General features: G+C 37.1%; 1 protein-coding gene across 1 annotated transcript; it reads left to right on the top strand.

Moving 5' to 3' along the window:
* The first annotated feature begins 168 nt into the window (after positions 1 to 168).
* Positions 169 to 15,343, top strand: LOC148240241 (uncharacterized). The gene is made up of 8 exons (XM_088212107.1): positions 169 to 243; positions 2,985 to 3,175; positions 11,670 to 11,784; positions 12,972 to 13,149; positions 13,232 to 13,305; positions 14,255 to 14,592; positions 14,752 to 14,971; positions 15,251 to 15,343. The coding sequence occupies exons 1-8, from the start codon at positions 169 to 171 to the stop codon at positions 15,341 to 15,343; spliced, it is 1,284 nt and encodes a 427-aa protein (XP_088068233.1).
* The last annotated feature ends 12,585 nt before the right edge of the window (positions 15,344 to 27,928 follow it).

The raw sequence follows: 27,928 nt of genomic DNA, 5'->3' as shown, positions 1-27,928 counted from the left end.
AGAAGAAGATATTTCAAAGACCACTTTCCAATACAGTTATGGTTTGTATGACTTCGAGGTAATGTCATTCGTGTTAACCAATGCTGCTGCAGCCTTCATTGACCTCATGAATAGATTTTCCAGCACGCCCTAGATTAGTATGTCATCGTATTTATTGATGACATCTTAATGTACTCCAAGAGCCTGGAGGAACATGAAATGCACTTGACTGAAGTGTTGGAGACCCTTCACGCAGAACCAACTGTATGCTAAACTTAGCAAATACTCCTTCTGGTTGGATCGAGTTTCCTTTCTTAGTCATGTAATTTTGAGTGAGGAGTTTCTATGGATCTGTCCAAGGTTAAAATAGTAGTCAACTGGAATCCATCTATCAATATGGCCAAGGTACGTAGTTTCCTTGGTTTAGTATGTTACTACCAGTGATTCATTAACGGATTTGCTAAGATTGCTACTTCAGTGGGCCAACTCACCTGAAAGGGCATACCATTTATCTTGAATTAGGAGTGCAATGAGATCTTCATGGAATTGAAACATCGTCTTATCTCTACTCCTATGTTATCCTCCTGGATAATATGGGAACATTTCAGATCTACTACGATGCATCCCATATTGGCTTGGGGTGTGTCTTGATGCAGTATGGTCGCTTATGGGTCCTGAAAATTGAAACTTCATGAGTGAAACTACACTACTCACAACCTAGAGTTGGCAGCCATTATCATTGCCCTGAAGATATGGCATTATTACCTGTTTGGTCAAACTTCTGAGATTTACACTGACCACAAGAGTTTGAAGTACATCTTCTCATAGAGGGAGTTATATATGGGACAGAGATGCTGTAACACCAGCCCATTGTAATGCTTAATTAATTTGTTCGAGCCTTTAGCTGCATTAAACTTATTTAAATTAAATTGCGTATTATTTATCGTAATTCGTAAATCTAGTTGATTTTTTTATTATTATTTTTATTTAATTTTATTTAATTTTAACTTTTATTATTTAATTTGCATTTAATTTTATTTATTTTAATTTTATAAAATTGGGAAAAATCAGAAAAGTTGTGAAACGGGAAGAAATCCTGCGGGGAAAATCTCGTGGGGAAGAAAAGCCGCCCAGGCGGATGCTGCGCACGTCCCATCGCTTGTGGGCCTGCACAGGACGTGGCCCTAGCGCCCATGTCCTATCCACATGTACGACGCGGGGATAGGTCCTGTGCGCTTCTTGTCATGCCCAGGCGGGCCATCTGTACGTCACCTCGTGCGCAAACAAGCACCACACACTGTGCGCGCGCTGTCCGTGCAGTAGGCCTGCACAGACAGGCCTTGTGCTCTTGGGGCCTACGCGAGCAGTACCTAGCGCACCTAGGCCCTACGTACACACAGGCTAGACCCTGAGCGCGTGGTAGGAGGCTTGTGCACCAGTAGGCTAGCCTACAACGCATCGACTAGGGCACTGCTGCCTCGGGTAGTGCACCGTCGTCGCCTCGGGCGGCATGCCACCACTGCTGATGGAGGAGGCCCTCCTCCCTCATTTTTCATGCTGAATAACTTTTTCTCCTCTTTTTTCATTGAATTTTGCCATTTGGTGTGAATCCAGTGGTTCCAAACTTCTTTAAATAAGTCTTCCCATTCCATTCTTCCCCACACTTCCATTCTTTCATTTTTTTAGACTTAGAGAGAGAAAAGGAGAGAGAGTAATCTACTAAGAGAATGAGGAAAAGAAAAGAGGAATAGTGAAGGAGAAAACATCAAGGTTTTAGTAAGGAATTTAGTATTTCTTTTGATGTCTTAAGGGATATTTTTAGATTAAATAAAATTATTAAACATGATGATTTTGATTTTACCTACTTGTATGCCTTTGCGTTTATAGTTCAGATAAGTTGAATTGTTCTTGTTTTCAAGCATGCTATGTGAAGTCGGTATTATTGCCTGGTAGAAATAAAGGATAAAAAAAAGAGAAAAGTAGAATGAAGCATGAATGATCTGAAATATATATCTGTATTGACATGCATATTGCATCAAATGTCTCGTTATACTTTTTATCTCTAAGGGGTATTTATTCCCCTAACCCTTTGGGGTATCTGTTCCCTTAACCCTTCGGGGTATCTGTTCCCCCCCTTCCCCATCTGGTCTGGAAAGATGTAAGAGGACCACTCCTAGTGGATGATGGCGTACCCTCTGACGAGAGTGGTAACGTGAATATCTGTTAGGGATCACCCTTTGCTAAGTACTATCGTGACTGTAGATATCTGATAGGACCACTATGGTTGGTATGACCGTGGTCGTAGATCATACCATGGTTTGGCCGGCCAAAAATGGGTCTGAGCAAATTGTCGTATCTGTATCTGATCTGGTAATTCCACTTGGGTAGTTAGAAATCTATACCTGCCTTCAGAGATGGAAGTTGTAAAGATTTGGCGAAGCATGACACGAAAATCTGAGCATTCCATAATTTATTTGATTTTCTCTATTATCTAGCATAATGTATGTTTGATTTGTTCATATTAATATACTATTTTTTTAATAAATAAATTATTTTTATAATTTAAAATTAGTCTACGAGGTGGCCAAATGATAAGCTTTTAAGTTAAAGTAATTCACCTTTAAAACCTTATGATGTTAATTTAATATTATTTTCCTTACTGAGCATATGGAACTCACTCTTTCCATGCCTCGCCAGATGAGGAAGAAAAGAGGAACCGCAGGCTGATCTGTCCTTGGAAGTCTATGAGGATCCCGTAGATCCACAAAATTTGAGTGCATGATTATTTTTGCACTCTGATGAGTCCAATAGCATGGTCTAAGAAGTGGCATTCTTTTGTGTTTTATTTTTTTGTATTTTATAGCCATTTCAGGCCTCAGTTATATGTATGTCATTGAAACTCATATATATATTTATAAGAGATTTGTGTTAATTGTTCCACTGCAAAATGTTATCATGTACTTGTTATTTTGAATCTATATCTGACACTCATTTTTCTTGATTAGCATTTGGGATGTCATAGACACTGGATGGATCTTTTAAAGGACTATGACTATAAGATCATCTATCACCCCAGAAGTGGAAATGTAGTTACCGATGCACTAAGCCGAAAGGAATCTGTAGTGTTGGTCCAAACCATTGCCTCTAGTTGGAAATTGATGAATGTTATGCACCACTTATCATCCCTAAATGGATGGTCAGTAAGAAAGTACAATCGAGACATTGGAAGACATGTTGTGTGCCTGCGTCCTCAAATTTAGCGATAACTAATACTAGTATCTTCCCCTATGTGAATTTGCTTATATTAACAATTATCATTCCAGCATCAGCATAGCTCCGTATGAAGCATTATATGGTAGACCTTGTCGTTCTCCCACTTGTGGAGTGAAGTCAGAAACCAACACTATTTGGGATCAGACTTCATCTAAGAGACTATTGAGAAGGTCGTGATTATCTGTAAGAACTTGGCTATTGTCCAGAGCCGTAAGAAGAGTTATGTTGATAATCATAGGCGCCCCCCTTGAATTCGCTGTTGGAGACCAAGTTTTCCTTAAGATTTTCTCCTACAAGAGAAAGACTCAGTTTGAAAAAAGATGGAAGTTAAGCCCTCATTATGTGGGACCTTTTTGGGTCATTAAGCGCATTGGACCTGTGGCATACCACCTCATTCTATCCCGAGAATTTATGGGTGTACGACGTCTTTCACATCTCGATGTTTAAAAGGTACCGCCCTTACCCTTCTCATACCATTCCTCACACTTAAACACAGATACAAGTGGATATGACGTATGAGGAAATCCCCGTGGAGATTCTCAGATGGACCAACAAGGTCTTATGCAACAAGATGATTCCCATGGTGAAGGTATAGTGGCAACATCATACTCTTGAAGAAGCTATATGGGAGTTAGAAAGCGAGATGAGGGAGAAGTATCTGGACCTGTTTGAGACAAATTTGGGGACCAAATGTTTCTAAGCTGGGGGGGATATAACACCCTGCCCATCGCTGTAGTTAATTAATTTGAAAAACTCTATTTATAAAGGCTGCATCGAATTCATTTAATATACTCCATAAATTATTATAGTAATTCCTGAATTTTACCGATTTTTAATTATTTTAATTTTACTTTAATTAATTCTATTTAATTTTAATTTAATTGCATTTATTTTATTTTATTTTATTTCAGTACAAACGGGAGAAATCCTATGGGGAAAGGGAGATGCCTGCTTAGCACACTATGCGCATGTACGCGCTCACAACAGGCAGGGGACGTACGCATAACGCGAATGTCCCATCTGTGTGTGTGGTTCAAGGTCAATTTTGTGTGCACCTAATGCGAGCAGGTGGGCCATTTGCGCGTCACCTAGCGCGCGGACAAACGTCGCCTACTGTACACGTGTTGTCCATGTAGTAGACCTACGTGGATAGCCCCCTATGCGCCTAGGGCCTGCGTGCAGTAGGCTTGAGTGCCCGACAATGAGGGTTGTGCGTTTGCAGGCTAGCCTTGAGCGTGTTGGGCTAGCCACTGCCACCTTTGCCAGTGCATCGCCGTCACCTCGAGCAGTGCGTTGTCGTCACCTCGGGCGGCACATCGTTGTCGCTGATGGAGGAGACTTTCTTCCTTCATTTTTTATATCGAGTATCTTTTTTCTCTCTTTTTCACTAGATTTTGCCACTTGGCGCGAATCCAACGGCTCTAAATTTCTATAAATTAGGGCCTTCCCATTTTCTCCACACTTCTATTCTTCCACCTTTCAAGACTTAGAGAGAGAAAGAGAGATAGTGAACTAGAGAGAGAAAGAGAATAAGAAAAAAAGAACGATGTAGAAGAAAATTATCAAGGTTTCGGTAAGGAATTTAGTATTTCTTTAAACATCTTAAGAGGTATTTTTAGATAAAAGAAAAGTATTAAATTGATAATTGTTATTTTGCATGCTTTTGTATTTGTAGGTCTAATAAGCTAAATTGTTTTTTATTTTAAGGATGCTATGTGATTTATAAACACTTGATGATTTGCATATAATAAAAATAATATGAAGTCGGTATAGTTACCTAGTAAATAAAAGAAACAAAAACAAAGAAAAAATAGAGAAATGTGGAATGAAGCATAATGGTCCGAAGTATGTATCTGTATTGATATGCATAATACATCAAGTTTCTCGTTAGATTTTTTTATCTCTAAGAGGTATATGTTCCCCTAACTCCATACGAGGTATCTATTTCTCCCTCCCCCATCTGGTCTAGAAAGACGTAAGACAACCGCTCCCTATGGATAATAGTGTACCCTCTGACGAGAGTGGTGATGAAAATATCTATTAGGGATCATCTTTGGTTAAGTACTGTTGTGATTATAGAATATTTGATAGGACCACTATGGTCGGTACGACCGTGGTCATAGATCGTACCATGGTTTGGTAAGCCAAAAAATGCCTGAACAAATTATCGTTATCTGTATATGATCTGGTCATTCCACATGGGTAGTTGAAAGTTTGTATCTTTCTTCAGAGATGGAAGTTGTAACGATTTTACGAAGCATGACATGAAATCTAAGTATTTTATGATTTATTAGGTTTTTTCTATTATCTGGTGTGATGTGTGTTTGTTTTGATTATATTAATATGTTGTTTTCTCTAATAAATAAATTGGTTTCATAATGTAAGATAGGTCTACAAAGTAGTTAAATGGTAAGTATTTATGTTAGAATAATTCATGTTTAAAATCTTATAATGTTATTTAAATATTATTTTCCTTACTAAGCATATAAAACTCACTCTTTCCATGCCCTCCCTAGATGAGGAAGAAAATGAGGAACCGCTAGTTGACCTGCCTATTGAAATTTATGAGGATCCCATGGATCCACAAAACTTGAGTGCATGATCATTCTTGCACTCTGATGTGTCCAATAGCATAGTAAAAGAAGTGGCCATCTTTTGTATTTTGACTTTATATTTTGTAGCCACTTCTAACCTCAATTATATATATGTAATTGGAACTCATATATATATATTTGTAAGGGATTTGTATTAATTTGTTCCGCTGTATAAAATTTTATCATGCACTTTTAATCATATTTCTGTATCTGACACCCACATGCCTTAATTAGTATTTGGGATGTCAAAAGTAGTATCAGAACAAGATTATTAGGACATCCCTTATATTGAGGCTTAGCATTTAGGGTTAGCTAGGTTGGATGATTTCCTTAACAAAGGTAGTAACCTAGAAACCCTAGATAAAGACATTTTACTAATTCCTTGTCTCCTCTCTGTAGGTGATCATAACTCGAGGGAGATCATCTGTTGAAAGATCCGATGTTTGTGATGCCACACTAGGATAGAGTTCACTAAATTATTCTGGACTATATAGGGTCTAACTACTACTATAGGCCATAATTGTGCTGACAATAATGACCGTCTTTGTTTTGTGGATAACCAACCAAATTCTACTTGTACTATTTCTAACAACATCTTTGAATTTTGGAGGTTAAACCCTCCTTTTGATAGTGGACTAGATCTCATGGTAGTTGAGGCCTGGATCATACATATCAAGAAGTTCTTCATAGTTTTCGAACTTACAAAATAACAAAAAGTCCCCTTAAAAGCCTTCATGTTCAAGAGAGAGGTTGAACATTGGTAACGTCTCAAGAAAGAGACTTTGCCCACCCCTACTACTTTGGACCAATTTTTATATGCGTTCTATAATACCCCACTCACCACCACGCTAAATTTATATTTGGAAAACCCTTATTTATTTGGGCCATAAGGCCACCTAGACTTATTTTAATTTATTTCGTAGCTTAACATCGTAATTCATGATTTAAATTTTATGTTGATTTTGTTATTTTATTTTTATTTTGATTTTTATTTAATTTTATATGTTATAATTATTTTTACTTTTTTATTATTTTGATTTATTTTATATATTATTTTTTATTAAAAATAATTTTCAAGAGAAAATGGAAAAAGGGGGAAAAATCCCGTGGGAAAACACCCACGAGAGAGGTTCACTCGTGCAGGGACAACGCACTATGCACGTATGTGCATGTGTGATTAGGCACAGGACGTGCGCACTACGCGCACGTCCCATCCACGCAGGGTGTGGGGCCGATCTTTCGCACGTGTCTTGTCGCGCGCAGGCAGCCCAATCTGCAAGCATCACATTGCGCGTGGACAAGGCCTGGCGCCACACACTATGCGCGTGCGTCATTCGCGCAATAGGCCTGCGTAGGTCAGCTTGCATGCCTAGGGCCAGCGCGAAGCGCCCTATGCATTGTAGGCTGTGCGCGCATAGTCTAGCTCCTGCGCGAGGCAGGGTAGGTCAACTCTTGCAACGCGCAGTCAACCTTCTGAGGTACACTGCTTTCTCGAGGAGTGTGACACAGTCCCCTTGGACACTGTAACACTCCGTCCATCACTGTGCTAAAATGATTTGGAAACTCTATTTATTGGGGTCTTTGGCCGTTTTAAACTTAATTAATTACACTGCTTTATTTATTATGATTTACGATTTTGGTTATTTTTTATTTTTTTATTTTTTTATTTAAATTTTATTTTAATTAATTTTATTTTAAATAATTTTATTCTAACTCATTTAAATTGAAAATAAAAATTGAGAAAAAAATTGGAAAAATGGCGAATCGGGAAACAAATCTCGTAAGAAAAATCCCACGAGGAGTCTGGTTGCCTGCACGAGTGCTGGGCATTTTGCGCGCGCGCACATCCAATCCGCACGCACGCAAGCATGTGACGTGCACATAGCGCATACGTCCCCTCGGCACGCACGCATGCACGGGACGTGTAGACAGCGCACATGTCACTTCCGCACGCACGTCGCGGGGTCAAGACCTGTGCGTGTCACCTCACGCACGAACAGACCCTGTGCACTGTGCACGCGCCTTCCGCGCAGCAGGTCTATGCAAATAAGCCCGATGTGTTTGGGGCCTACGTGCAGTAGACCTGCGCGAGCGGGGCCTAATACACCAAGGTCCTACGTGCGCAGTTGGAGGCCTTCTTCGCCGCTGCCTCATTTTTCATGCTGAGAATCATTTTTCTCCTCTCTCTTCACCAGATTTTTCCACTTGGTGTGAATCTTACGATTCTATAACTCTATAAATTTCCATCCCCCTTCCTTTCCACTCCATACTTCCATTCTTCTATTTTTCAAAGGTTTAGAGAAAGAGAGAGAGAGTTAGTAGTCTAGTGAGAGAAAAAGAGAAAGAAAGGGAAACAGTGAAGGAGAATACTTCAAAGTTTTGGTAATGAATCTAGTATTTCTTTTGACATCTTAAGGTGTATTTTTAGATAAATAAATTTAATGTGATTGATATTTTTCCTGTTTTGTATGCCTCTGTGTTCAGATGAGTCAAATTGTTCTTGTTTTCAAGCATACTATGTGAATTGGAAACACTTGATGAATTTGTATGTAATAAATATAATATATGATCGGTAATAGAAAAAGTATAAAAGAAAAGAAAAAGAAAAAAGTGGAATGAAGCTTGTATGGTCCGAAGTGTATCTATATTGACATGTATATTGCATCAAGTGTCTTGTTAGGCTTTTTATCTCTGAGGGGTATCTATTTCCCTTGCCCTTTGGGGTATCTATTTCTCCCTCCACTATATGACCTGGAAAGACGTAAGAGGACCGCTTCTGGTGGATGACGGCATACCCTCTGATGAGAGTGGTGTCACACTATCTATAGGGGCCACCCGTGGATAAATAATGTCGTGACTGTCGATATCTGTTAGGACCACTATGGCTGATACAGTCGTGGTCATAGATCATACCATGGTTTAGCCAGCCAAAAATGGGCCTAAGCAAATTGCCGTATCTGTATCTAATCTGGTCATTCTACTTAGGTAGTTGGAAATCTATATCTGCCCTCAGAGATAGAAGTTGTAACAACTTCGCGTAGCATGACACAAAAATTTGAATATTTAATGATTTATTTGATTTTTTCTATTATCTACCATGATGTATGATTTTCTGTGTTAATGTATCCTTTTCTTAACAAATAAATAGTTTGCCATAATTTGAGATAGATAAATGATGAAGTTAATTGTAAGATAAAATAATTAACTTTTGAAATCCTACAATATTAATTTAATACTGTTTTTATTACTGAGCATATGGAACTCACTCTTTCCATACCCCCCATTAGATGAGGAAGAAAGTGAGGAACTGCAGACTGAACTTCCCTTTGGAAGTCTATAAGGATCCTGAGGATCCACAAGTCTGAGTGCATGACTATTCCCGCACTCTGATAGCAAAGTGAAAGAAGTGGCCCTTATATTTTCTTTTATATTTTGCAGCCACTTCTGGCCTCAGTATATGTATGTATTAGAACTCCTATATATTTATAAGGGATTTGTAATGATTTTGTTCTGCTGAATAATTTTTATCATGCACTTATTATTCTAAATCTGTATCTGACACCCATTTGCCTTAATTAGCACTTGGGATGTCACAGCTGTTGTGTGCTGCTTTGGGTGGGTGCCACCACTCGTGGAGGAATTTTTCCTCAATTTTTCATGCTGTCATCGTATCGTGTCAAATCAATCATCTTCCACTCAACTCTCTCTCTCTCTCTTCACTAGATTTCACCACTTGGCGCAAATCTGACGGTCCCTATATTCTGTAAATAGGGATTTTTCTTCCATTTCCTTATCACTTCCATTCCATTCTTCCATCTTCCAAGATTTTAGAGAGAAGGAGTGATCTAGAGAGAGAAAGAGAAAAGAAGACGAAGAACGTTGTAGGAAAAATTCAAGATTTTGGTAAGAAATTTAGTATTTCTTTAAACATCTTAAGGAGTATTTCTAGACAAATTTATTATGAAGTCTGTGTTTTGTGTTTTGCATGTTCCATACTTATTAGTTCTAATAAAGTGAATTATTCTTGATTTCAAGCATGTTATGTAATTTTATTAGCACTTGATGATTTGTATATAAATTGAATAATATGAATCTGGTGATATTTGTCTGAAAAATATAAAAAAAGGGAGAAAAGGAAAGAAAAAGAAGGGGAATGAGCTTGAATGGTTTGAGAAATATATGTATCTGTATTGACATGCATAATGTATCAAGTGTCTCATTAGGCTTTTTATCTCTGAGGGGCATCTGTTTTTCCCTCCCCCATCTAGTCTGGAAAGACGTGAGAGGACGGCTCACTGTGGATTATGGTGCACCCTTTGACAAGAGCAGTGACGCGAATATCTGTTAGGGGTCACTTTGGCTAAGTATTGTTGTAAGTATAGAATATTTAATAGGACCATAGTGGTTGGTACGACCATGTTCATAAATCGTACCATAATTTGGCAAACAAGAAATGTGCCTAAGCAAATTACTGTTATCTGTATCTGATCTGGTTATTTCACATGAGTAGTCAAAAAATCCGTATCTTTACAGATGAAAGTTGGAATGACTTTACGAAGTATGACACGAAAATCTGAGCATTTCATGATTTATTTGATTTTCTCTATTGTCAAGTATGATGTTTGATAGTGATTGTTGTGACTAAGACATGATTTTTTCTTTAATAAATAAATTTATTTTTATAAAGTAAGATAGGACCCTGACGTGACCTAATGATAAGTATTTATGATATAATTATTCACCTTTAAAATCTTACGATGTTATTTAAATATTGTTTTCTTTATTGAGTATATAGAACTCACCCTTTCCATGGCCCCCCTCCCAGGTGAGGAAGATAGTGAGGAACCGACCACTGACCTACCCCTTGAAGTTTATAAGGATCCCGTGGATCCACAACCCTTGAGTGCATGACTTGTCCTGCACTTTGATGAGTCCAATCGCATAATGATAGAAGTGGCCCTTTTGTATTCTTAGTACTTTGATATTTTTTATTTCGCCATTTCTGGCTTCAGTTATGTATATGTGTAATTAGAACTCATTTATTTTGATAAGGGATTGGTAATAATTTGCTCCACTGTATAAAATTTTATCATGCACTCATAATCTATTTCTATATCTGGAACTTTTATGCCTTAGTTTGCATTAGGGATGTCACAAATGGTATTAGAGCAATTACGAAAACTAAATCTCTTACAACTAAGGCCATAGGTAGAATCTACCCTTAGATATCTAGGAACATAAGTCATATTTTGCAAATTAGACCACCAACTCGTGTCTTCCTTTCTTTTGTAAGAATGACGTGAGGAAGACCTTCAATAGAACGTACTAAAAGAACCGAGGCCTAGGACCATCTAAACAGGGCCAAGTTTACCAAACTCTTCCAAGTTATTCAAGGATTGACCACAGCTGTAGGACAGAATAAAGCTAACCTTTATCAACATCCTGCCTTAGAATACCGAATAGGCGAGAGGTCTATCTCTCACAATATAGTGAAGTCTAGGAAACTTAACCCGCCACACTTTGAAGGCGGCCTTGACCCCTTAACAGTCGAAGCCTAGATCCTGCAGATAGAGAAGCTTTTCTCTGTCCTAGACCTAACTGAGGAATAGAAAGTTCTCCTAGCAACCTTTATGTTTATCAGTGAAGCATAATACTGGTGCCGACTTAAGAAGAAAGTCCTACCTACCCCTACCACCTAGGAAGTTTTCATAGATGCATTTATTGATAGCTTTTTCCTAGCTTATGTCTGAGGGAATTTTAGGATCTCCACCAAGGAAATTTGACGGTTGCCCAATATGTTGCTTGATTTGTCCAATTATCTAGGTTTGCTCCTCTAATAGTCACCCCCAAAAGTCGTAAAGGTAGGAAGTTTCTGGAAGGCCATCATGTCTATATCTATGATCGAGTTGCGATGCTGAGACCTAGCTCCTATGTTGAGGTACTAAAACATGCCTAATTGGCTGAAACCTCATCTCGGCCAAGCACCAATACATTTCCCGAGTTCGTACCCAACAACTTAAAAGAAGATTGCCTAACCCAATAAGTAGCCACCCTGATAAATGAACCCGAGTTTCCCTTCCTCCTGCTCTGCGTCAACCTACTGGACAGCATTGTGGTCACTCGCATGGTGAATTACCTTGTCGGCATATCAATCATGCCTCCTATCAGTGCGGAAGCACCCAACATCTTATAAAGGACTACTCTTAGCGGGTGAAGAACGTGGCCAGACCTATAGCCAGGGTTGTGTGTACCACCTAGATAAACCCAGTGCCCTCCACACTCCTATTCTTATCCAGGGTATACTTTCTATTCATGATACTTTTGTCAAGACTTTGATCGATACAACTGCTACCCGCTCTTTTATCTCTTGTGCATTTGCTTGTAAAGTTGATATTAGGCCTAAACCTTTAAAAGAAATATTGACTATGGAGACTCCCTCTAAGAGATTATTATAAGCTCACTGTGTGTATAAAGATTATAAGATAAAAGCTTCAGAAATAGATATATTTGTGGATTTAATACTCTTAGATTTCTCATGATTTGATGTTATTCTGGAAATGGATTGGTTAGAAAAATATAGGGCAATTATTGATTGTGAAAGTAAAGTTGTAACAATTAAATAAATAAAAACATGGATGTTGATCGTACTGTGTACTCCATTTCTATTGTTTGTAACTTTCCAAAAGTTTTTCCCCTTGAATTACCTAGCCTACCTCCCCTGCGAGAGGTAGAATTTTTTATCGAATTGATTCTTGAAACCTAGCTAATTTCGAAACCTACCCATCGTAAGAGTCATGTTGAGCTTCTTGGACAAAATTGGAGAACTAGCTTTCCGAGCTTTTTGGCCATAAGTTTATTCACCCTAGTCATTCCCCTTGGGGTGCTGCAGTGTTATATGTGAAAAGGAAGGATAGCTCCCTTAAACTATGCGTAGACTACCAAGAACTCAACCGAGTAACAATAAAGAGCAAGTATCCCCTATCTCGAATTGACAACCTTTTTAGCCAATTGTAAGGAGCCATAATCTTTTCTAAGATTGACCTCAAATCGGGATACTACTAGTTGAGAATCAAAGAAGAAAATATTTTGAAGAGCATTTTTTGATGTAGATACGGGTGGTAAAAGTTCAAAGTGATGCCATTCGGGCTAACTAATGCCCTTACTACCTTCATGGATCTCATGAACAGGATTTTTCGGCATGAACTGGATCAGTACTTCATTGTATTCATTAATGACATCCTAGTGTACTCCAAGAGTCCAAAAGAACATGCAGTCTACCTGTCTGAAGTGCTGGGAACACTCTGTCGGAACTAGTTGTTTACTAAACTTTAGCAAATGCTCTTTCTGGTTGGATCAAGTTTTCTTTCTTGGTCATGTGATTAAAGGTGAAGGAGTTTCTATAGATTCAACCAAGGTTAAAAGGGTGATCAACTGGAACCCGCCCACCAATGTAGCTGAGGTACGTAATTTCATTGGCTTGACAGGTTACTACCGAGGATTCATTGACTGATTTTCTAAGATTGTTGCTCCATTGACTCGACTCACTCGAAAGGGCATACCTTTTATCTAGGATTACGAATGTGGTGAAAGCTTTATGGAATTAAAGCGTTGTCTTACCTCTGCTCTGCTGTTGATATCCCTGACAACATTAGAAGATTTTAGGTTTACTGTGATGCATCTCATATTGGCTTGGGATGCATTTTGATGCAACATTATAGAGTGGTCACTTATGGATCTAAACAATTGAAACCCCATGAGTGAAAGTACCCTACTCACGACCTAGAGTTGGTGGCCATCATCTTTGCCTTGAAGATATGGGTGTGATTACCTATTTTGTCAGACCTTTGAAATTTACACCTGACCACAAAAGTTTAACAGAGGGAATTGAACATGAGACAAAGACACTAGATTGACCTCTTGAAGGACTACGACTGCAAGATAATGTACCATCCCAGAAGAGGGAATATACTTGCTGATGCACTGAGCCAAAAAAGAGTCTGCAGTGTTGGCCCAAACAATTGCCTCCAGTTAGAAATTAGTAGATACTATGTAGACACTCCACCTTAGCCACTACGGCAATGGTACCTATCTCGCTCATATCCTAGCTTTGCTTGATCTTTTCATGAAGATTTGGGAAGCTCAGTCCACAGGCCAAGAAATCACAAAAATTTTGAGTAAGTTCTCTTTGGATGAGTTTACTAATTTCAAACTCTCAAATGATGGGTTATGTATATTTCAGGCTAGATTTGGGTCCCTATCACTGTCAAGATGGATGTTCTCAAGGCTGCTCATGCCTCCAAACTATCCATCCATCCCAGGAGTACCAGGATGTACCATGACCTTAAGCATCAATACTAGTAGCTGGGAATGAAGAAAGACATTGTTGATTATGTCTCCTAATGACTTAGTTGCCAGTGAGTCAAGACAGAACACTAGAGACCTGGTGGTTTGTTACAGGGCCTCCCGATTCTAGAATGGAAGTGGGAGTATGTAACTATGGATTTTGTCATCAGACTACCCATGACCTATTTGGTTGTAATGCTATTTGGGTCATCATTGACAGACTAACCAAAACTACCAATTTCTTACCCATCAGGACCATTGACTCCACCAACAAATTAGTCTGCCTCTACGTCGATGAGATTGTTCGACTCCATGGTGTTCCTTCATACGTTGTATCCGATCGAGACTCTCGATTCACCTCCCATTTTTGGGACAGTTTTGAAGAAGTTCTTGGGTTTGGATTGTACTTCAGTACTCCTTACCATTCAAAAACTGATGGTCAGTCTTAACGCACTATCCAAACATTGGAAGACATATTGCGCGATTGTGTCCTCGATTTTGGCAACGACTGGTGTGAATATCTTCCACTGTGCGAATTTGCATATCATAATTATCATTCCAGCATCAGCATAGCTTCGTATGAAGCCCAGAATAGTAGGCCTTGCCGTTCTCCCACTTGTTGGAGCGAAGTCAGAAACCAGCATCATTTGGGACCAGACTTCATCCAGGAGACTATTAAGAAGGTTGTGATCATCTGTAGAAACTTGACTACCACCCAAAGTTTCCAGAAGAGTTATGCTGATAATCGTAGAAGACCCCTAGAATTCGTTGTTGGAGACCAAGTTTTTTCTTAAGATTTTTCCTTACAAGGAAAAAATGTGGTTCGAAAAAAGAGGAAAGTTGAGCCCCCGTTATGTGGGACCTTTTCGGATCGAGGAGCGTATTGGACCTGTAGTGTACTGATTTACTCTGCCTCGAGAGTTTGCGAGTCTACATGATGATTTCTATATCTCCATGCTCAAAAGGTACCACTCTGACCCTTCTCTTACATTCCTCACTATGAGACGCAGGTACAAGCCGATATGATTTATGAGAAACTCCCCGTGGAAATTCTTGATTAGACACAAAGTTTTACGCAACAAGATGATCCCCATGGTGAAGATGTAGTGGCAAAACCATACTCTGGAAAAGGCTACGTGGGAGTTGGAAAATGAGATTAGAGAGAAGGTCCAAGACCTATTCGAAAAAAATTTAAGGGACCAAATTTTTTAAGGTGGGGGAAATGTAACACACCATTCACCACTGCGCTAAATTTGTATTTGAAAAACCCCTATTTATTTGAGCCTTAAGGCCACTTGAATTCATTTAAATTTATTTTGTAGTTTTACATCGTAATTCGTAATTTAAATTCATAATTTTAATTTTATACTGATTTCGTTATTTTATTTTTATTTTGATTTTTATTTAATTTTATTTATTATAATTATTTTTATTTTATAATTATTCCTATTTATTTTATACATAATTTTTTAAATTAAAAATAATTGTCAGGAGAAAATAAAAAAAGGGGAAAAAATCTCGTGGGAGAAGTTCCCCCATGTGGGCACTTCACGTTTTACGCGTGCAACTAATCACAGGACGTGCGCACTGTGTGCACGTCCCATCTCGTGGGGTGCGAGGCTAGTCCTGTGCGCACGTCTTGTCACACACAGGTAGGCCAGTCCACGCACATCACATTGCGCGCGGACAGGGCAAGGTACCACACACTATGTAGGCGCCGTCCGTGCAGTGGGCTTGTGTGTAGCGCCCTACGCGCGACAGGGTAGGCCGGCACTTGTAGGCTAGGCCTACAGCACGTGGTGAGCCTTGTGAGGTGCACTGCTACCTCGAGCAGTGCGCTGCCGCCCCCTTAGGTGTCATGCACCGTCTTGGGTGGTGTGCCTCTACTGGTGGAGGAATGTTTCCTCCATTTTTTGTGCTGTCATCGCGTCACATCAAATCAATCATCTTCCACTCAACTCTCTCTCTCTTCACTGGATTTCGCCATTTGGTGCAAATCTGACAGTTCTATAAATAGGGGCCCTTTCTTCCATTTCCTTATCACTTCCATTCCATTCTTCCATCTTTCAAGAGTTTATAGAGGGAGTGATCTAGAGAGAGAAGGAGAATAAAAGAAGATGAACAATGTAGAAAAACTTCGAGGTTTCTATATGGAATTTAGTATTTCTTTAAACATTTTAAGAAGTATTTCTAAAAAAATTTATTATAAAGTCTGTGTTTTGTGTTTTACATGTTTCATGCTTAGTAGTTCTAATAAAGTGAATTGTTCTTGATTTCAAGCATGCTATGTAATTTTATTGGCACTTGATGATTTGAATGTAAATTGAATAATATGAATATGGTGATATTTGCTTGAAAAATATAAAAAAAAAGGAGAAAAAAAAAGAAAGAGAAGGGAATGAGCCTGAATGGTCTGAGAAATATATGTATATGTATTGACATGCATAATGCATCAAGTGTCTCGCTAAGCTTTTTATCTTTGAGAGGTATCTATTTCTCTATCTCCCATCTGGTGTGGAAAGACATGACAGGACTGCTCCTTGTGGATATCGGCGTACCCTTTGACGAGAGCGATGATATGAATATCTGTTAGGGGTCACCTTTGGTTAAGTACTGCCATGACTATAGAATATTTGATAGGACCGCGGTGGTTGATCTGGTCATAGTCATAAATCGTATTATGGTTTGGCAAGCCAGAAATGTACCTCAGCAAATTACCATTATCTGTATATGATCTGGTTATTCCACAAAGGTAGCCAAAAATTAGTATCTGCCCTCAAATATGGAAATCAGAACGACTTCACGAAGCATGAGACGAAAATCTTAGCATTTCATGATTTATTTTATTTTCTCTATTGTCAAGTATGATGTTTGATTTTGATTATTGCGACTATGATATAATGTTTCCTTTAATAAATAAAGTAAGATAGGACCTTAACATGACCTGATGGTAAGTATTTATGATATAATTATTCACCTTTAAAATCTTATAATATTATTTAAATATTATTTTTCTTACTGAGTATATGAAACTCACACTTTCCATGCCCCCTCCAAATGAGGAAGATATTGAAGACTGCTGACTTACCCCTTGAAATCTATGAGGATCCCATTGACCGATAACCCTTGAGTGCATGACTTGTCCCGCACTTTGATGAGTGTAATCGCATAATGATAGAAGTATTTTGATAGTTTGTATTTAGCCACTTATGGCCTAGTTATGTATATGCATAATTGGAACTCATATATTTTGGTAAGGGATTTGTAATAATTTGCTCCGCTGGATAAAGTTTACTGCAGACTCGTAATATGTTTTGTATCTGGCACCCTTATGCCTTAATTTACATTGGGGATGTCATACGTTCCTTAAGGATTTCTTCAATGTGCGTTCATGAGAAGGAGGAGAAATTTCAGGACCTTTTTCCTCAGGGAAGCATGTCCATGAGTCATTATGCTTCCAAGTTCATTCAACTATCCCATTTTGCCCCTTAATTTATAGCTATTAAGAGTAAGAATGCTAGAAAATTTCTGAAGGGCTTGAGGGCTGACATCTTTTATGACATCCCAAGTGCTAATTAAGGCAAACGGGTGTCAGATACAGATTTAGAATAACGAGTGCATGATAAAATTTATATAAAGGAACAAAATCCTTACAAATCTCTTAAAAATACATATGAGTTCTAATACATACTTATACTGAGGCCAGAAGTGGCTGCAAAATACAAAACATAATATAAGGGCCATTTCTTTCACTATCCTATTTGACTCATCAGAGTGTGGGAATAATTATGCACTCAAATTTTGTGGATCCACAGGATTCTCATAGACTTCCAAGGGTAGGTCAGCCTGCGGTTCCTCACTTTCTTCCTCATCTAGGGGGGCATGAAAAGAGTGAGTTCTATATGTCAATAAGAAAAACAGTATTAAATTAATATCGTAAAATTTGAAAAATTAGTTATTTTATCTTACCATTTAACTTCCTCACTTACCTATCTGACATTATGGAAAACCATTTATTTGTTAAGAAAATGATAAGTTAATACAAACAATCAAACATACATCATGCCAGATAATAGAAAAAATCATAAAAATCATTAAATGCTTAGATTTTTGTGTCATGTTTCGTGAAGTCATTAGAACTTCCATCTTTGAGGGTAGATATAGATTTCCAACTATCCAAATGGAATGACCAAATCAGATACAGATATGGCAATTTGCTTAGGCCCATTTCTAGCTGGCGAAATCATGGTACGATCCATGACCACGGCCATACCAGCTATAGTGGCCCTAACAGATATCTATAGTCACAACATTACTTAACCACGTGTGACCCCTATAGTTAGTGTGACACCACTCTCGTCAAAGGGTACGCTGTCATCCACTAGAAGTGGTCCTCTTACGTCTTTCTAGACCAGATAAGGGAGGCAGAAACAGATAACCCGAAGGGCAAGGAGAACAGATACTCCTCATAGATAAAAAGCCTAAGGAGACATTTACTGCAGTATGCATGTCAATACAAATACACTTCGGGCCATAGAGACTTCATTTCGCTTTTCTCTTTTTCTTTTCAATTATAATTTTCACTTTTATCAATTATATATTATATTTATTACATGTAAATTCATTAAGTGTCTACAAATCACATAGCATACTTGAAAATAAGAACAATTTGACTCATCTAAACACAAAAACATACAAAACAGATAAAATGACAATCATATTAAATTAACTTATCTAAAAATACTCCTTAAGACGTCGAAAGAAATAGTAGATTCCTTACCAAAACCTTGATATTTTCTCCCTCACCGTTCTCCTTTCTTTCTTTTCTTCTCTCACTAGACTACTATCTTTCTCTCTCTCTCTCTAAAACTTTAAAAAATTGGAAGAATGGAAGTGTGGAGAGGAAGGGAAGGGGGATGGCAATTTATAAAATTTTAGAACTATTAGATTGACACTAAGTGGCAAAATCTGGTGAAGAAAAAGATGCTTGACATGAAAAATGAGGGAGGAGGGCCTCCTCCACCAGTGGTGGCGCGCACTTCCCGAGGTGGCAGTGCCTCGATCGGTGCACTGCACGCTAGTTGCATGCGCACAGGTCCCTGCCACTCTTGCAGGACCTTGGCGCGCTGGGCATTGTACACGCAGGCCTACTATGCACAAGCCCAGGCACGCAGGGCCTTTCCGCGCTAGCCTAGTGCGCGGACGGCGTACGCACAGTGTGCAATGCTTATCCATGAGCGAGGTGACATATGGACGGCTCGCCTACGCATGATAGGATGCACGTACAGGTCCTAACCCGCGTTGTTCGCGCGGACAGGACATGGGCGCTGTGCGCACATCCCATGCGTGCGAACATGGGGATGGGAGCTGCGCACTGTGCGTACGTCCCATGACCACTGTGTACGCATGCGCACACGCACAGTGCCCAGCACCCGCGTTGGCAACTAGCCTTCTCGCGTGATTTTTCCTGCAGGAATTTTTTTCTGTTTTAATTATTAAGGCAATTATCCAATTTAACTTTTCTTTATTTTGTATATTTGATTAGTTACATAATTTTGTAAATAATACTTTCTTATCATTTTATATTAATCTTGCTTTAATTAATTAATCATTTCTTTTTAATTTATTTTATCTATTATTCATCCAATTCTAAAAGAAATCATTACAAATATTCTTTTCCTGTTTTCTTAAATTATTTTCTTATATCATCTATTTTATTCATAACAAAATTTATTAATTTGTTTATGTATTTATTAAATCAAAAGGATTTCCAAAATTGATAAGTAGATTATGGCTAATTTAATCTACTTATCAATTACTTATCCAATTAAATTTAATTCTTATTGATTATTTATTCATCAATTTAAATTCTGCTTAATTTCATGTTCAATTAAATTAAACTTTCCTAACTATCAAAATTTACCTAATTCTTAATTAAATTTTAATTTCTTTATTCTTCTCCCATATAGATATATACAAATTGTTTTTATCAAATTTATTTATTTATCATATTCTTCTACTCTTATAACTTACCCAATATTGTAAATTTTATGACTATAATTATAAAGTTTATTATTGTTATTTAAATATATATATATACCTTCATGTATTATTGTTTACATATATAAATACTCATCCAAACATAAGGATTATACATGCATACAAAATATTATTTTAATCATATATACCCTGTAACACCTAAGAATTATTATTATTATTATTATTATTATTTTATTGTATTATTTTTAATTAATTCTAAATAAATATAATTAAGTATTAATAGAATTTAATTTATTTTAAATTATTTTAATAGAAATAATAATAATAAAAACAATAAAAAGGGAAAAAAATTCTTAGGGATTTAATTGAAAATAATTTAATGAAAAAGGGGTGAAAATTTGGGTTTTGGAGGTATTTTTAAAAGAAAATTTAAAAACTTGGGGTCAAAACGTAATTTAAAAAAATTGCATCACGTCAGCTGCCCAGTCAGCAGACCCCGCCAACCAAAACGTGTCGTGTGGCAGAGATGCTGATGCGGGAGGCCACGCAAAAGGGAGCCACGTGGGCAATCCGCGTGTGCACGATCGAACGGTTGAGATCCATTCCTGTGCGCACGGACGGCCCAAATAAAAAACGCGCACGGACGGTCCAGATTGCATCGCGATGAACGGTCCAGATTCATTTTCTTTTTAATCGCGATCGGATGGCCCAAATTAAATCACGATGGACGGCTCAGATTAAAAGCGGAAGGTTATAAATAATCTCATCCACACTCAAACCCTAATCCTAGCCGCCAAAGGCCTCGCTGGAGAAGACAGCACAGCCGCCGGGGAGCCGACCGCCTTCACCCGCTGCTGCACAAGAGCAATTTTCGACCGTCAAATGAGGTAAAAAAAATTTTCTTGGCTCAAAATTTGATGCTGAACCCACCTATGGCCAAATCAGAGCAAAAACACCGGCCAATTGGCCGAAAAATACCGCCGAAGCCCAGCGGCGCCGCTACGGGTTTTCTCAGTTTTTACCTTCGATGAGGCCCTTCCCGATTCTTGTTCGATGTAATTTTTAAACCATTGTGATCACTGTTCCTTCCTCTACAGGTTGACTAGAGTAAAACACCAAATCGCGACTCGAGCCGGAGGAGCCGCCGCACCGGAGAGCCCCGCCACTGGTAAGTTTCAGTTTTCGGTGTTTTTTCGACCCACCGAGGGCCCTAGGGGTATTTTCTCACAGGAATCAATGCAAGTTTAGCCGAATTCAACTGAAAACAGCCAATCTGAGGTGGATTGCCGTCGCCCAGAGCATGGCGGAGCTGCGGTGCCGGAATTCTGAAATTGGTCAAATAGGCCTTTGGTCTGATTTTTGAGTTATTTGGGACATGTGTAGGTACCATAAGCGCGTTTCAGTTCCCAGAGAAAAATTCAGGGAACCTAGGGACTGCCCATAGGCGCAGTAAAAATTCAGTTTTCGACTTCGAATCAAGTAAGGACACCTCACCTATTTCCTATCACGGGATTAAAGTCTAATAAATGATAAAACTATATTTGTATGAATTAAATAGATATACATAATTATTACAGTTGATAATGGAGCTCGAACTGGATATATTTCTCTGTAAGTTCCTGTTTGATTTATTTTACAGTCTAAATGCAGTATAGTGTCTGATTTATTTATTCTATAATTTTGAATGCATGAATCACTGTTTACTTCATTATGGCTTGATTTTGTGAATCCGATGATATGCTTGCCTTGTTAGATGATCGTTACTTATTTAAGTATTCATGTTTATGTGAGAAACAAAAAACTAAGAAAAAGGTAGAAAAGGTATGTGAATTGATAAATGGATAAGTTGACAGCCTCATTAGATATCCTGGGAGATGGTGGACGGACCGGATACATAGGGAACCCTACCAGGAACGTTGTCTCATATCGGACGGGGTATGGAGACTTTAAATATTTTGGCGCTCATATCGGATAGGGTATGGGGACGGCCTGCTTCACCCTCATACCGGACAGGGTATTGAGGTTTGTTATTTGGCACCCATACTTGACAGGGTATGGGGACGACCCTGAAAATTAAGTTTGTCAAGGGAATGGTTCACGAGTAGCGGGAACCCCTATAGATCCCCACGGATACTAGCAGGCTGATAAAAAGGGGGCAACTGTTGTTTGATGATTGAAATATAAAAGTATGACATGTACCATGTTACAGATTATGTATGAACTTATGATATCTACGATGTTATTGTTTCCATGGGTCGTTTTTATAAATTCCACTGAGGTAAGTGGACGGTAAATGGTTTGATTATTGATAAATAAATTTACTTGAAACTTGTGCTCCATTAGTTATTTTTGATTTTCTACCAACCTTTACTTCTGTGACAGTGATATAGTGTGATGTCTTTACTGGGCTAGTGTAGCTCATTCCTTATTTAACCATTTAGATCAGGAGGACTTGGTTCCTGAGCCCGATCTACAAGAAGACGGCGAGTAGATACCTAGATGTTTATTTGTTTTTTTTTTATGGTCTTTCATTTCCAGTATTTTTCTTTAAGATGACTTATTTTCGGTATTGTTAGTACGTTTAAGTTATTGTGTAAGGGATATTAACCAGAACATTTTATTTCGCTTTCGCACTTATATTCTTTATATACATTTCCTTGTTAATTTCCGGGGCTGTTACATACCCATACATGCATTAATTTATACGTACACACATGAAAAATATATATACATAGTGTATCTATATAACTACATATATATATTTTTTGTTTCCCTTTATACATTTATATCAAATTCTTGCAAATAAATATATTTTCAGAAATTCATTATAATTTATATATGTATATCTCATATGCATAATATGTATACATATATATACACCATATATATCCTAGATAAATATATATACATATATATAGATATAACTTAATTTTTATCACCCTCTTACTACACCAAACTCTGACCATCTCTCTATTTAAGTTTAAGGCTTTCATTTAAAATCAAGTAAACCTAAAGTTTATTTATTTTAAACATCATGCATGCCAGTCTATACTATTTAGGAAGAGAATCACAAAAGAAGAAGAAAAAGAACTCACATTTGGACATTCGGAAGAAGAACTTACATGAGAGGGGTGGCCACACAGTGGTTAGGCCACCCGCGGTGTTGCCTCTTAAATCTTTTTCTTCCTTCTACTGCGCCAATCATCCTGATGCTCTCTCTCTTGCTCTCTTCCCCTCTCGTCTCTCCTTTTCCTCCCTATTCTTCTTTTCTTCTCTTTTTATTCTTTTTTTTTTGGGATTGAAAGAGAGGGAAAAAATTTTATTTTGTAATTTTATGATCGAGGAAGGGATAAGGATGATGAGGTGGTTTAATTAGATGATCTGGCAATCTGAGAGTGGGAGGCAATCTTCCAACCCACGTGCATGGTGTCCATGTGGCCACCCCTATCCCAATTCCTAATTTTTTTTCCATGTTTCAATCTCACATGCACCCTCTCTTATTTGATTGGTCCTTTTCATTATGGTGAATTTTTAATTCTAATTTGTTGTTCTGACATCCCCAATGCAAAGTAAGGCATAAGGGTGACAGATATAGAAATAGACTATGAGTGTATGATAAAATTTTATGTAGTGGAGCAAATTATTACAAATCCCTTACCAAAATATATGAGTTCCAACTACACATATACATAACTAAGGCCCGAGGTGGCTAAATACAAAATATCAAAATACTAAGAATACAAAATGGCCACTTCTATAATTTTGCGATTAGACTCATCGGAGTGCATGACAATTCATGCACTCAAGGGTTCTGGATCCATAGGATCCTCATAAACTTTAAGAGGTAGGTCAGCGGTCAGTCTCTCACTATCATCTTCATCTGGGGGAGGCATGAAAATGGTGAGTTCCATACACTCAGTAAGGAAATTAGTATTTAAATAACATCGTAAGATTTTAAAGATGAATAATTATATCATAAATACTTACCATCAGTTCACGTCAGGGTTCTATCTTACTTTATAAAAAAAATTTATTTATAAAAGAAACATCATGTCATAGTCACAATAATCAAAATCAAACATCGTACTTGACAATAGAGAAAATCAAATAAATTATGAAATGCTCAGATTTTCGTGTCATGCTTCGTGAAGTCGTTTTGACTTCCATTTCTAAGGGAGAATACGAATTTCTGACTACCCATGTAGAATGACCATACCAGATAAAGATAACGGTAATTTGCTCAGGCACATTTCTAATTTTCCAAATCATGGTACGATATATGACCACGACCGTACCAAGCACTATGGTCTTATAAGATATTCTATAGTCACAATAGTACTTAGCCAAATGTAACACCTAATAGATATTCACATCACTATTCTTGTCAGAGGGTACACCGTCATCCACAGGGAGCAGTCCTCTCACATCTTTCCAAACCAGATGGGGGAGGGAGAAACAGATACCCCTCAAAGATAAAAAGGCTAACGAGACACTTGATATATTAGGCATGTCAATATAGATACATATATTTCTCAGACCATTCAGGCTCATCCCTTTTCTCTTTCTTTCTTTTTCCCTTTTTTTTTTATATTTTTCAAGCAAATATCACTAATTTCATATTATTTAATTTACATGCAAATCATCAAGTGCAAATAAAATCACATAACATGCTTGAAATCCAGAACAATTCACTTTATTAGAACTACTATGCATAAGACATGCAAAATACAAAACACAAACTTCATAATAAAATTTTCTAGAAATACTCCTTAAGATGTTTAAAGAAATACTAAATTCCTTACTGAAACCTCGAAGTTTTCCTACACCATTCTTTTTTTTTCCATTCTCCCTCTAGATCATTCCCTCTCTCTCTAAACTCTTGGAAGATGGAAGAATGGAATGGAAGTGATAAGGAAATGGAAGAAAGGGTCCTTATTTATAGAAAATGGGGATTGTTAAATTTGTGCCAAGTGGCAAAATTTGGTGAAGAGAGAGAGTTGAGTGGAAGATAATTAATTTGATGTGACACGAAAAATAGAGAAAAAATTCCTCATTCAGTAGCAGCACACCACCCAAGGTAGCGCATGGCCCCCAAGGGGGCGGAAACACACTGCCCGAGGTTGCAGTGTGCCTCACAAGGCTAGTCGCGCGCTACAGGCCTAGCCTGCAGGTGCCGGCCTACCTTACCGTGTGCAAGCCCTAGGCGCACAGGCCTATCTATGCAGGCCTACTGCCCGAACAGTGCATGCACAATGTGCGACGCCTAGCCCTATCTGCGCATGATGTGACACACGAAAACTACCTTGCTTGCACGCGACAAGATGCATGCGCAAAACTATCCTCGCGCCCCGCTCGGATGGGACGTGCGCACAGTGCGCACGTCTTGCGCCTGGTCGCGCGGGCACGCTCACGTACAGCGTGCAGTGCTCGCACGGGCAAACCTCTCTCGCAGGTGTTTTCCCACGGGATTTTTCCTCCTTTTTTTGTTTTCTCTTGAAAATTATTTTTAATAAAAAAAATGTATAAAATAATAATAAAATAAAAATAATTATAACAGATAAAATTAAATAAAAATAAAATAACAAAATCAGCATGAAATTAAAATTACGAATTTAAATCATGAATTACGATGTAAAACTACAAAAATAAATTTAAATGAGTTTAGGTGGCCATAAGGCCCAAATAAATAGGGTTTTCCAAATTCAAATTTAGTGCAGTGGTGAGTGGGGTGTTACAGTTATTTTTATTTTTTATTTTCTATTCTTATATTTATTTTACAATATTTAGTTTAATTAATTTAAAATTTTTAATATTTTCTAATCAATTTTTAAGTTAAGTAATTTTCTAACTTTCTTTCTAATTTAATTTTATTACTTTATTAATTTTAATATTTACTACTTTTTTTAATTGAGTTTTAATATATATTTTAAAATATTTTCCTAAGTTATTTTAATTTTCTAAATAATGTTCTAATTCCCAAATAAATTATTTTTAAATTTAATTTGCTTTACATATTTTTCTTATTTCCTCCCAAATTTCAAAAATAAAATTCAATGTTCGATTTCTAAGCTGTTACCTCATTTAATTTGTACTAAATTAATATAATAATTAAATATTAAAACTCAAAAATTTAATAAATAAAAATCAGCACAAAAATGCAATTGACACTCACTCACTCTATCTATTTAAAACATCACTTAGGTTTGATTTTTGAAAGAGTTTACCTTACGCAGATTAATATATGAATGTCATTTTTGTATAATCTAAAATATCACCCATCTTACTTAATAAATGCACGAGACATAAGATAAATCACATGAAAAAATTGTTGAAATTTTGAAGATTCTTCTCTGCAACTCAATGTGAATATGCATGTAGAGTTGAATGATGTTTTCGGGTTAGATTCAGATTTGTAATTTGTTTTACTACTTGAAAATAAATTCTAACGTTCCTAACATGTTTTCCTAACGATCGACTATGAATTTGTAAAAGAAAAATGAAACAAAAAAGGAATTGGAATAGAAAATAGACGCCTACTTAAATAAAGTGGTCATTTAGGTTACCAGCTACTGTTATGAGTTTTGGGACTTGCAGCAACAATTTAAGAGCTAATCTTCCAAATAAAAATGGTCTTAGAACACCAAAGAACTAAAAGGAACAAATCAGAAGAGGAAGAAATGACTCACCTTATCAAGAAGAAGTAATTTCTTCTCTGATATGCACACAAAACACGCATTCTATTCTGGTGCGTCACTCTCTCTCTCTCTCTCTACTATTTTATGCTCTCAAACTCCCCTTTCACTCACTTATCTACCTAAAATTTTTTTTTTTAAAAGATGAAGACGAAGTTGTGAAGAGAATGAAGCCTTTAATTAAATTTAACATATCATCTGACAATCTAAACGCATGCACGACATCACAATCGTTGAGATGTTGGATGGTCAACCACAACTGGCAAAGATGGCCAGTTTTAATGATACCTAGCCAGTCATCAGCTCACCATGTGGCTCGATCCTAGCCACAACTTGGAACGGTGAGTGACGTCAAATCAGGGGCAACCAAATTAATTCATTTTATTTGTGTTTTATTTTTTAAAAATTTATTTTATTTACACACACATATATATAATATACCTATATATATGCATACAATAGTTGAATATAGATGTTTATATATACATATTTTATCTAGACATCACTATATTTCTTAGAGATATATATATATACACAAATACGTATATATGTGTCTATTTTCTTATTACATATGCATATCTATATGTATCTAATTATATAGATACCCACACAAATACATATATACATGTTTGTTTTCTTATTACATATACATATCTATATGTCTCTAAATATATATTCCTATATATTTGTATAATACTTTTATATATTTTTAAACATATATATATTTTTTGTGTGTATATTTATAGACACATTTGCATGCTTTTATTTATACTTAATGTTTAGTTGTACATGCTATATAAACTAAACAAATACGTATATATGTGTCTATTTTCTTATTACATATGCATATCTATATGTATCTAATTATATAGATACCCACACAAATACATATATTCATATTTATAATCTAATTATTGTTCACCTATATAAACATATATTTTTTCTAGTTCTTATTATTATTTAATTTATTTAAAGTAATAAAAATTTTAAGAAATTATAATTTTCTTCAAAGAACCTTAATTAAGAATACACCTTTCTTTGAAATTC

The sequence above is a fragment of the Carica papaya genome, chromosome 9 (genome assembly GCF_054855325.1).
Source record: "Carica papaya isolate Zhongbai chromosome 9, ASM5485532v1, whole genome shotgun sequence".
Classification (NCBI taxonomy): domain Eukaryota; kingdom Viridiplantae; phylum Streptophyta; class Magnoliopsida; order Brassicales; family Caricaceae; genus Carica; species Carica papaya.
Note: the sequence above shows the minus strand (reverse complement) of the source record. Positions and strands in the feature narration are given on the sequence as shown.